Raw genomic sequence first — 12,417 nt, forward strand, 5'->3', positions numbered from 1 at the left:
TTTGCCCCTTTATTCTTTCTCCCTTTTCTGTCTCTGCGTGTGTGTTTATCGCATATGTATGCTAGTGTGGTCATGTGTATTCATAGTAGTTTTAACCAAATTAAGAGTTTTAAGGTTAATAAACTTACACTTTTCTTGTTTAAATCTAAGAAAACCTGTCTGGTTGATTTCTTTGCCTTACAATTGGACAGCAGTGAACAAGGATTCACTGAGGGCGAGCTTAAAAACAGTGTTTTAAAAATTACACCCTGTTATGGTCAAACCAGGCAAAAGCAAAGAGGGAACCCCAAGACCCCTTTCTCACCTGGTCATAACAGAAATTTGGGGGCTAGTGTCCGAGATTCGACCCACAGACAAATGAGAAATCGGAAGTGGGAAGTCAAATTGATCCCAATCAAAACAGAGAAAAGATTTCAATATAGGTTTTCTTGTGGTTGTGTGTGATTGAATACTAACATGTCTGCAACTGAAGCCAGTAGCTCCCCAAGCCAGGGTGAAGTAATTTGGGATAAGTTAAAAGCGCTGTCTTTGGAGGAATTGAGGAAAATGGCTAAGCAGTGTGGGATCACTGTACGTGGCAAGGCTAGGCAGTTTTTTTTTTTAGAATTAGAATTAGAACATTACAGCACAGTACAGGCCCTTCGGCCCTCGATGTTGCGCCGACCTGTGAAACCATCTGACCTACACTATTCCATTTTCATCCATATGTCTATCCAATGACCACTTAAATGCCCTTAAAGTTGGCGAGTCTACTACTGTTGCAGGCAGGGCGTTCCACGCCCCTACTACTCTCTGAGTAAAGAAACTACCTCTCACATCTGTCCTATATCTATCACCCCTCAACTTGAAGCTATGTCCCCTCGTGTTTGCCATCACCATCCAAGGAAAAAGATGCTCACTATCCACCCTATCTAACCCTCTGATTATCTTATATGTCTCTATTAAGTCACCTCTCCTCCTCCTTCTCTCCACCGAAAACAACCTCAAGTCCCTCAGCCTTTCCTCGTAAGACCTTCCCTCCATACCAGGCAACATCCTAGTAAATCTCCTCTGCACCCTTTCCATAGCTTCCACATCCTTCCTATAATGCGGTGACCAGAACTGCACGCAATACTCAAGGTGCGGTCTCACCAGAGTTTTGTACAGCTGCAGCATAACCTCGTGGCTCCGAAACTCGATTCCCCCTACTAATAAAAGCTAACACACCATATGCCTTCTTAACAGCCCTATTAACCTGGGTAGCAACCTTCAGGGATTTATGCACCTGGACACCAAGATCTCTCTGTTCATCTACACTACCAAGAATCTTCCCATTAGCCCAGTACTCTGCATTCCTGTTACTCCTTCCAAAGTGAATCACCTCGCACTTTTCCGCATTAAACTCCATTTGCCATCTCTCAGCCCAGCTCTGCAGCCTATCTATGTCCCTCTGTACCCTACAACATCCTTCGGCACTATCCACAACTCCACCGACCTTAGTGTCATCTGCAAATTTACTAACCCACCCTTCTACACCCTCTTCCAGGTCATTTATAAAAATGGCAAACAGCAGTGGCCCCAAAACAGATCCTTGCGGTACACCACTAGTAACTAAACTCCAGGATGAACATTTGCCATCAACCACCACCCTCTGTCTTCTTTCAGCTAGCCAATTTCTGATCCAAAGCACTAAATCACCTTCAATCCCATACTTCCGTATTTTCTGCAATAGGCTACCGTGGGGAACCTTATCAAACACCTTACTGAAATCCATATACACCACATCCACTGCTTTACCCTCATCCACCTGTTTGGTCACCTTCTCGAAAAACTCAATAAGGTTTGTGAGACACGACCTACCCGTCACAAAACCGTGCTGACTATCGCTAATGAACTTATTCTTTTCAAGATGATTATAAATCCTGTCTCTTATAACCTTTTCCAACATTTTACCCACAACCGAAGTAAGGCTCACAGGTCTATAATTACCAGGGCTGTCTCTACTCCCCTTCTTGAACAAGGGGACAACATTTGCTATCCTCCAGTCTTCCGGCACTATTCCTGTCGACAATGACGACATAAAGATCAAGGACAAAGGCTCTGCAATCTCCTCCCTAGCTTCCCAGAGAATCCTAGGATAAATCCCATCTGGCCCAGGGGACTTATCTATTTTCACACTTTCCAAAATTGATAACACCTCCTCCTTGTGAACCTCAATCCCATCTAGCCTAGTAGCCTGAATCTCAGTATTCTCCTCAACAACATTTTCTTTCTCTACTGTAAATACTGACGCAAAATATTCATTTAACACTTCCCCTATCTCCTCTGATTCCACACACAACTTCCCACTACTATCCTTGATTGGCCCTAATCTAACTCTAGTCATTCTTTTATTCCTGATATACCTTTAGAAAGCCTTAGGGTTTTCCCTGATCCTATCCACCAATGACTTCTCGTGTCCTCTCCTTGCTCTTCTTAGCTCTCCCTTTAGATCCTTCCTGGCTAGCTTGTAGCTCTCAAGCGCCCTAACTGAGCCTTCACGTCTCATCCTAACATAAGCCGCCGCCTTCCTCTTGACAAGCGCTTCAACTTCTTTAGTAAACCACGGCTCCCTCACTCGACAACTTCCTCCCTGCCTCACAGGTACATACTTATCAAGGACACGCAGTAGCTGCGCCTTGAATAAGCTCCACATTTCGATTGTTCCCATCCCCTGCAGTTTCCTTCCCCATCCTACGCATCCTAAATCTTGCCTAATCGCATCATAATTTCCTTTCCCCCAGCTATAATTTTTGCCCTGCGGTATATACCTGTCCCTGCCCATCGCTAAGGTAAACCTAACCGAATTGTGATCACTATCACCAAAGTGATCACCTACATCTAAATCTAACACATGGTCGGGTTCATTACCCAGTACCAAATCCACTGTGGCATCGCCCCTGGTTGGCCTGTCTACATACTGTGTCAGAAAACCCTCCTGCACACACTGGACAAAAACTGACCCTAAGGCTCGTGGCCAACTATTTTTCCTTTGAATCTGAAGAAGCAGAAACAGGGTTAGAAATAGACTCCAACAGGGTTTTGCTCGTAAAGATACAGTTGGAACAGAGAAACTTGAATTTGAAGAGAAAGAGAGATAGGAGAAAGATAAAGAGAGCGGAACAAGAGAAAAAGCAAGAGCGGAGAGAGAGAGAAAGAAAGAGCCTGCTGGAGGGAATGCGAAGAGAAAGAGCTGAGGCGGCCTGAGTTAACTAGGGGGCAACAGAGTAACCCTAGTGAAAGCATAGCCAATATGGAGGTTCTGGGGCTGGGTACAGAATTGTTAAAATTTTCCCAATTTATTCCAAAATTCAATGAGGGAGACGTGGAAGCATTTTTTTGGTATCTTTTGAAAAACTTGCAAGGCAGTTAAAGTGACCAGCTGAGGCTTGGACTCTCCTGTTACAAAGCAAGTAAAGAGGAAAAGCCCATGTTGCCAGATGATCATCAAATTATGCCCTCTTGAGGACTTCCTTTGGCTCGGCAGGTTCCTGTAATTGTTAGCAACTTGGGTGAGGTGCTTCTAGTGTCTGCATTTACATAGGAGGATGTGGGGTCTAACATTTTCCAACATTTCGGGGTTGCGATTCCTCCTGGACTTACTTTAATCTGCCGCCTTTTCCCCGTTTCTTTCTAACCTTTTCCCAGCCTTGTGCCTGCCTGTCCCCTTTTGTCCTCGGCAGGGGTCCCTTACAGTTCACCAGCCCTCTTTTGGATCCTCCACGCACCAATACAGGACTCGGGTGCAGATTTCACTGTAGGTTGGGGTTTCCCCTCAACCTGGCACATGTGGCAACTCCTGCAGTACTCCACCACATCTTTGTGGAGTTTTGGCCGCTCAAACTGCTGTCTTATGCAGCTTTGGTTTTTTGTATGCCGACATGTACAGCCACTGTAATCTCATGGGCCATTCTTAATATTTCTCTCTGGTACCTCTGGAGCACCATTAACTGGTGAATTACTGTCCACTGCCTGTCCTCAGGTCTGTGAGGAAAACTCCACTTCCTCATCAATACATCATTCTTTAAATAGTCGCAATCAGGGACTCCCTCTGCTTCAATTTCAGACTGGGCAGCCTGTGCTAACTCTCTCTCAATACTAGGTCAGTTAGGGAAGATTCATTTAATTCATTCCCTTGGTTACTTCTAACTTTCCAAAGAAAGTCTCAGACAAACAGACAGACCTCATGGTCATCTGCCTGCAGTGCCAATTCAGTCTCCTCCGGGGGAGCTGATGTGATCATGGCCTGATTCATTACATATGCAGGGAAACTGCAGCAGACCATCTCCTGCCACTGCCCTGTCTCTCTGACCTCCTGCGGTCTTTCTTTCACTACTGGGGAAGCTACCACCTTCAACCCTGCCAGATCGTTACTTAGGAGCAGGTCAAACTTGTCCACAAGCAAACCAGGGACAATCCCTCTGGTCGTCGGTCCCAAAACTAGGTTGCACTCCAAGTGCACCTGACGTAAAGGTACAGGCGTACACTGCTCTCCAGTACCATTCACCACTATTTCTGTGTTTACTGCACTCTCTGGGGGAAAGGTCAGGCCTTTTCGCAGTAAAAGGGATCTAATGACCCCTGTGTCCCTGAGGATTACTACGGGCTTGCTTGCCCTACTCGAGGGGTATGGGGTTACTCTCCCTTCAGACAGAAAATCCAGTTGGTTTTTGCCTGCCAAGAAAAACCCAGATCATCTCTCTCTCTTTGGAAAGAAACCCTGCATATCCAGTGTGTCAGTCTCCTGTTTCCTCCTGTATTTGAAGAAACCCTCCGTATTTAATGTGTCGGAACTGAAACCCCTGTTGCCGCATTTCTGCTATAAGACCTATCTGAAGTCTCTGTAGCTTATTTCTTGGCAAGCCTACTCAAATTGATCTTCAACATCGCCTGGAAAAAACTCTTCCAGGAAGATCCCAGTGACAGCTGTCTATATGCATTTGGGGCGCCAAACCAAAACAAATGACATCTTTCCATGTCTTTTTTTTTTCTTCAAGAATAATTCTTCAGCCCCAAGTATTTTTTTCTGACTTTTGTTTTTGGAAATAGAGCTCGAAACTACAATCCCTTTTATTTTTCTGGTTAGCCAGTGTATGTGTGTGTGAGCGAGGGGCTAAGGTAGAAAGGGAGCTTTCATAATTCAATCTGTGTGTTTATGCTTTGCTTCATTCCTGGTTAAGACTTGTTTTATAATAAACTGTTAATTTTTTGTTCAAAGTAACCTGGTTGGTGTGTTTTAGTCTGGGAAAATAGAGTCTACGATTGACTATCGGTAAGTGGAAAAACTTAAATATTGTGATCTCCTGGAGAAGTGGAACTAGAATAAACAGTGCACTCCTCCCACCTCAGTCGTAACACATGATATTATTCATGGAATGAACCATCATGCATGTTGCATGATAATGATGCCAGTGGTCACATTGACAATTCTCTAAGGCTCATGATACAATTGAAAGCCACACAATCACTCCATGGTGGAATGTGGCTTTCAGATAAAGGCAGGAAAACCGTTCTTCCTGTCATCTATCACGGAGGTCTTAGTGCGGGAGAGTCTGGACAAACTGCTAACTCTGGACAAGATGACAAAGGCCATCAGGTCGAGACTTTGCTTCTGGCCGGCAGCATGTCAGAATCCATGAGGAAAGGAATCATTACCCTCATCTACAAGCAGAAGGGGGAGAGGATGGAAATCAGAAATTGGCGGCCCATCTCGCTGCTTAATGTAGACTACAAGGTTCTGTCCAAAGTCATCACGAGTTGGGTCACGTCTGCTCTGGAGTTGGGGATTCGCCCTGACAAGACCTGTACCGTACCCAGCAGGGAGATCTCTGATAGTCTCGCGGGACTCAGGGATATGATCGCCTATGTTCCAGACGAGGGGGTGGACACCTACCTCATTAGCTTGGACCAGGAGAAGCTTTTGACAGGATATCGCACACCTACATGATGGGCGTGTTCTCCAAAATGGGGTTTGGGGGGGGAATCTGCAATTGGATCAAACTGCTCTACACAAACATCACTAGTGCAGTCTTAATTAATGGGTGGAAATCAGAAAGTTTCTCGATCAAATCTGGAGTCAGATAGGGCTGTCCTCTCTCCCCTGCCTTGTTTGCTGTATCGAACCTTTTGCTGAGTCCATTAGGAAGGATGCAGGCATAAGAGGAGTGACAACCCCAGGCAGCAGAGGCACTCAGGTCAAAGCCTCCCTGCAAATGGACGACATCGCCGTCTTCTGCTCGGATCTGCTGTCCGTTCACTGACTGACGAGCATCTGCGACCAGTTAGAACTAGCCTTGGGAGCCAAAGTAAATCGCATCAGGCAGTGGTCTGCACGGAATGTCCTCCAGGCCCTATGGGAAAAGGAAATGGTGGATCCTGTCAGATGGTTCCCCGAGCAGACTGTCAAAATCATTTGACAGAATGCCTCATCACCAGAACTTTCAAACAAGCACCAAAATGTAGCTTGGATGATGGTGAGAAGGGCCCTCCCCATCAGACCCTTCCTGCACGCCCAGAATCTCTCCACCTACGCATGCTGCCCTTGAGGTGGCTGTGGTGGAGAAGAGATTCTTGCCCACCTCCTCCTGGAATGTGCCTTTGCAAAGCGGGTGTGGAAAGAGATGCAGTGATTTTTTTCGAGGTTCATCACAAGCAGCTCTGTAACACAGGAGTCTGTGCTCTACGGGCTGTTCCTAGGGACGCATTCCTGGATAAACATTAACTGCTGCTGGAGGACCATCAATTCGGTGAAAGACGCTCTTTGGCCTGTCCAAAACTTGCTGGTCTTCCAATGCAAAGAGTTGTTTACAACCGAGTGTTGCGGACTGGCACATTCCAAGGTCCAGGTCTACGTGCTGAGGGATGCATTAAAGCTTGGGGCAGCAGCAGCAAAGGCTAAATGGGGGAAGACCTACTGTGTAAGGGCTTTCCACCATAGTGAACTGAGGGGCTGGACCCATGGAAAATAACCTGCAGGCTGTATACAGCAAACATGATTGCTGTAAAATGTACATTGCATGGAAAGTGGAAGGGTGCTGAGGCAACTCACTCCTGTATTGAGAAAACTGATTTCCTTTGCGCTTTCTGGAATGTCAACCTGCTGCTGTTTTGAACTGTTTTGTAATGTATCTTTTACAGATTTTTATGAACAAAGTATATTTTTGAAAAAAAAGGTTTAATTGAAGTGCACATGACATACCTGTCTCACCCATGAATACCCATATGTGTCGCTGGGTGCTCCTTCGCAGTGTTACCTCTGTGCTGGCAGCTGGATTGGAGGCAGGCTGCTGATCAGGACACCCCTTGGCTTGAGATGACTTTGGTGGTCGTCCTCTGTGTGCCTGAGGCCTGAAGGACACTGGTGCAGGACTGTCCTCCGGCATCGTGGCTGTTGGAACTGCACTCACTGGCGAAGGGGCTGAGGAGCCCATGTCCACACTCGAATCACCCTAAGGGGAGACTCTGGATGTGGATGCACAGCCTCTCCTCCTCCCTCTCAAAGCTCATTGGAACCTCCCTCCTCTCCGAAGAAGGACTACGAGTGGGAACGCACTCCAGGCTCCTGGTTCTTCTCTCGCTCTGCCACTGCTGATTTGAAGTCATGGCGTATCTGTGGGATCTGGCTGTCTGAGGGTTGCCAACTTCTCGATGGATGAAGCCATGTGCTCACATGCCTGGGACCTGGCAGCAGTCATGGCATGGATGGACTCGTCAATCATCCACTCAAGGCTGTGCATGGTCTCTGGCATCTCTGCCAGATGTTTCCTTACCTCTCCCTGCAATTCCATCATGGCCTGTGCTGTCGACACCAGAGCCTTGGCATCAGCCTGGGGCTCAACATGGGCCTGGACTCCCACAATCCTCTGACTGTTAGAGGCCTCGACTCACACTCTCAGCCTCAGCCAGCTGCTTGAGGGCGTGTGTGGTTCTCTCACCAGCTGTGACCCCGAATCTAATGCCGATTGGATACCCACTGAGGTGAGATCATCTGCGCTGGTGGAAGATGCAGGAGAGTCATGAGATGGTGCATCCTTGAACGGTTATTTGTCCTCAGAGGTTGTCGTTGTTGCCGCGTCTGTAAGCATTTGCAAGTGCCATCCTGCAAGATACAGTGTGAGGAACAGACATTTAGGTGTTATGATACACATGTCACAATGACGACAGCATTATCTTTCTCTATAAAATGTAATTTTGATTCATTCTGTGTTTGCCAATAATTGCTCTCTTCAACTGGGAGCCTGAGCTCGACATCCGATATGGCACGTGTTCCCTGGCTCCCAGTTAACTTGAGCGCCTCCTCTTCAGCCCAAGACAGGCCACAGGTCAGCACCCTGCTGCCAATCTTGGCCGCCTCCCTGCTGTTGTCGCCCGACTTCTCCTGAAAAGTGAAGGATGCAGTTACTGTTAAGTTCCAAACGTCTCTATGTCATGTCGATGCTAACATGGGCCCCTCTTCTGCACCTGGGAGATGTTGCTGCTCTCATACTGACTATCTGTCATGGGTCTCAATTGGGCTAAGATAGAAATGAAGGAGACTGGGCTCACTTATGCAGTCAGTCATCTGCGATCATTATGCTAAGACCTTCCTATCATTGGAATGGCTGTGTCAACCATACGCCTTTACGCTTGTGGGCAAGCAGATCGCAGCAAGCGATGTAGATCCGCACAAACAATTTACATTGTCTGAGCGTAGGAGGTCATTGACCCTCTTACTCCCTGGATCCAGTAATACTGGGTGACTCCGCTAACCTCAATTGCCCTCTCTGTCGAGGCTTGCTTGGTCAGGTGGGAAGACCTCTTTTTGCCATTGCTGGGGAAGAGGTCCTGATGCCCTTCCCTTGCAGCTTGGAGAAGAATCAGCAGGGAGGCATCACTGAACCGTGAGGCCACCCTCACCTTTCCATCTAACATGGTCAGAATGATGCCTGGGAGGGATGCTTGCTGAGTTGCAAAATTATAGCAAACCACGAAATGTTGCTGCAGTAAGCTGCTATTCAATGCAAGGAGAGTAATTTTTCTTTTTATTCATCGGATGTGGGCGTCACTGGCTATGCCAGCATTTATTGCCTATCCCTAATTGCCCTTGAGAAGGTGGTGGTGAGCTGCCTTCTTGAACCTCTGCAGTCCATGTGAGGTAGGTAAATCCACAGTGCTGTAAGGAAGGGAGTTCCAGGATTTTGACCCAGCAACAGTGAAGGAACGGCGAGATAGTTCCAAGTCAGGATGGTGTGTGACTTGGACGGGAACTTGCAGGTGGTGGTGTTCCCATACATCTGCTGCTGCTGTCCTTCGAGGTGGTAGAGGTCGCGGGTTTGGAAGGTGCTGTCTAAGGAGCCTTGGTGCGTTGCTGCAGTGCATCTTGTAGATGGTACACACTGCTGCCACTGTGCGTTGGTGGTAGAGGGAGTGAATGTTTGTGGAGTGAGTGCCAATCAAGCAGGTTGCTTTGTTCTGGATGGTGTTGAGCTTCTTGAGTGTTGTTGGAGCTGCACCCGTCCAGGCAAGTGGAGAGTATTCCATCACACTCCTGACTTGTGCCTTGTAGATGGTGGACAGGCTTTGGGGAGTCAGGAGGTGAGTTATTCACCGCAGAATTCCTAGCCTCTGACCTGCTCTTGTAGCCACGGTATTTATATGGCTACTTCAGTTCAGTTTCTGGTCAATGGTGGTCCCTAGGATGTTGATAGTGGGGGATTCAGCGATAGTAATGCCATTGAATGTCAAGGAGGAGATGGTTAGATTTTCTCTTGTTGGAGATAGTCATTGCCTGGCACTTGTGTGGCGCAAATGTTACTTGCCACTTATCAGCCCAAGCCTGGATATTGTTCAGGTCTTGCTGCATTTCTACACAGACTGCTTCAGTATCTGAGGAGTTGTGAATGGTGCTGAACATTGTGCAATCATCAGCGAGCATCCCCACTTCTGACCCTATGATTGAAGGAAGGTTATTGATGAAGCTGCTGAAGATGGTTGGGCCTAGGACACTACCCTGAGGAACTCCTGCAGTGATGTCCTGGTGCTCAGATGATTGACCTCCAACAACCACAGCCATCTTCCTTTGCACTAGGTATGACTCCAACCAGCAGAGAGTTTTCCCCCTGATTCCCATTGACTCCAGTTTTGCTAGGGCTCCTTGATGCCATACTTGGTCAAATGCTGCCTTGATGTCAAGGGCAGTCACTCTCACCTCTTGAGTTAGTCTCAGCATACACTGGAATTTTTTGCTGGTCTATGCTTAAAATTTTTGGGCCTTGATCACTCTGCTGGAGAAAATGTGCACTCTATCAGGCAAGCAGCAACATGACTTGCAACCTTATTGAATTCTTTGAAGAAGTAACAGAAAGGGTAGAAAAGAGTTATGATATATTTGGATTTTCAAAAGGCCTTCAATAAGGATGAATAGTAAGCTGGCCACAAAACAGAAAATAGAGGGTGGGGGCTAAAGATTGTTACTCAGACTGGCAAAAGATGAGTAGAGGTGTTCGACAGGGATCAGTACTGGAATCACTGTTGGCCATCCATTTGCACAAACAATTTGGACTCGGGAATCCGAGAACAATTTGAAAATGTGTGAATGACACCAAATTGGGGAGTGTTGTTAATACAGAGGAGGTCAGCATCAAAATATAGGAAAATATTAATAAACATGCAGAATGGGTGTGGCATTGTCAAAATGAATTTCAATATTTATCAGTATGAGGTGTTACATTTTGGTAGGAAGAATATGGAGGCACTTACTACTTGTAAAGTAAATGCCTAAATGGGGTAGAGCAGCCGAGGGATTTGGGGGTGCAAATACACAAATCACTAAAAGTAGTAATGGAGGTTAATCAGGCCAGAATGAAAGTGGACAAAGCACTGGGGTTCCTTTCCAGGGGAATAGAATTGAAAAGCAGAGAAGTTATGCTAAACTTTTATAAAACCTTGGTTAATCTACACTTGGAAAGCTGAGATGTTTCTGCTTAAAGGGAGATCAGATCTAGGGGCCATAAATATGAGATAGTTACTAATAAATCCAATAGGGAATTCCGGAGAAACGACTTTACCCAGAGTGTGGTAAGAATGGAAGTAGTTGAGGCAATGGGCATGGATACATTTAGGGGGAAGCTAGATAAACATATGGGGGAGAAAGGAATAGAAGGATATGATAATGGCGTTAGAGTTGGGGCGGAGGAGGGGGTGTGGAGATAAACACCGGCATAGAGCAGATGGGCCGAATGGCCTGCTTCTGTGCTGCAATTCTTTGTAACTATAGTAAATGTTAAGTATGCTGCACTGGTCAGACATGGGACTGATGGGAAATAAACCCACCCCTAAAATGTTTGTATCCTATCATTATATCATAAGTATTAAATTAATTAAAAAGATAATTCCGCTCCTTAAAGTCCGGTGGAGAATTCCAATATCATTTAACCTGGTTGCAGTTTGTATCTTTCCAATCTGGTTAATATTAAATGCGGCACAGATCAAACACATTGAGCAAGTAGAAAGTCTGGGCAGCTCCTGGCATTGGGCGTTTCAGCTGCACAGACACTCGTATTGGTTCTGCGAACTGTTAAATGTTAACAAGGAAGACAATCGCAGTCATTCGGTCTGATTCTCAACTCTAAACATGTCCTTCGTGAAAGTAGCAGAACATTCGGATTTCCCGATCCAGAACTTACCGTTCGGGGTATTTTCCACTGCAAACAACGTAAGTGAATCGAATATATTTCACGCAAAGAGGCGGGATAGGGTTTCAGAATCATTGATACGAGCAGCAAGTGTTAAAAGCAGATGTCAGTGAGTCAGTTTCAGTGTGGTAACGTGACTGAAATTGACAAACCTTCTGGTCTGGCCTGTGAACCGCTCGGGGGTAATTTCAGCAACGTTAACACTCAATACAGCACTGGAAACACACCAATTGTTTTTATAAATTCGTCGTGAAATTGAAACATGAAAATTCGCAAATGGGGGGGGGGGGGAGAAACGCCCTCGGTGTTGACACACTCCCAGTGGGTTTGTCATTTCCTGATCAGTTTGCTTTGTTTTGTTTGGGAACATGTTTTACAAAGTAGCTTCCCAATCACACAGCTCCCTGTACAATGTCCATGGTGCTCATTAACTATTTGAATTTATACAGAGCCCTTCACATTCTCAGGACGTCACAAAGTGAAATATTTCAGAAGCCTATTCAAGGTTGTAATGCAGGGCACCGACTTTATTTGGTCACAGCAAGGTCCCAGAAACAGCAATGAGATACATGATAATGAAAACGGTGAACATCAACGCAAGCTCGAGGGACAGCATCTCATCTACCGATTAGGCACTCTACAGCCTGCCGGACTGAACATTGAGTTCAACAATTTCAGAGCATGACAGCCCCCCATTTTACTTTCATTTTTAGTTATTTTTTCTTCC

At 46.2% G+C, this 12,417-nt stretch overlaps 1 protein-coding gene across 1 annotated transcript in view; it reads left to right on the plus strand.

Annotated features, from left to right (window-relative positions):
• The first annotated feature begins 11,579 nt into the window (after window positions 1-11,579).
• Window positions 11,580-12,417, plus strand: part of fah (fumarylacetoacetate hydrolase (fumarylacetoacetase)) — an 85,038-nt gene continuing 84,200 nt past the window's right edge. Inside the window, exon 1 of the mRNA XM_068017712.1 lies at window positions 11,580-11,710. Coding sequence (XP_067873813.1) covers window positions 11,630-11,710 — 81 coding nt within the window. The 5' untranslated portion in view covers window positions 11,580-11,629. The remainder of the gene's footprint in view (window positions 11,711-12,417) is intronic.

This window comes from Heterodontus francisci, chromosome 38 (assembly GCF_036365525.1).
Source record: "Heterodontus francisci isolate sHetFra1 chromosome 38, sHetFra1.hap1, whole genome shotgun sequence".
NCBI lineage: Eukaryota > Metazoa > Chordata > Chondrichthyes > Heterodontiformes > Heterodontidae > Heterodontus > Heterodontus francisci.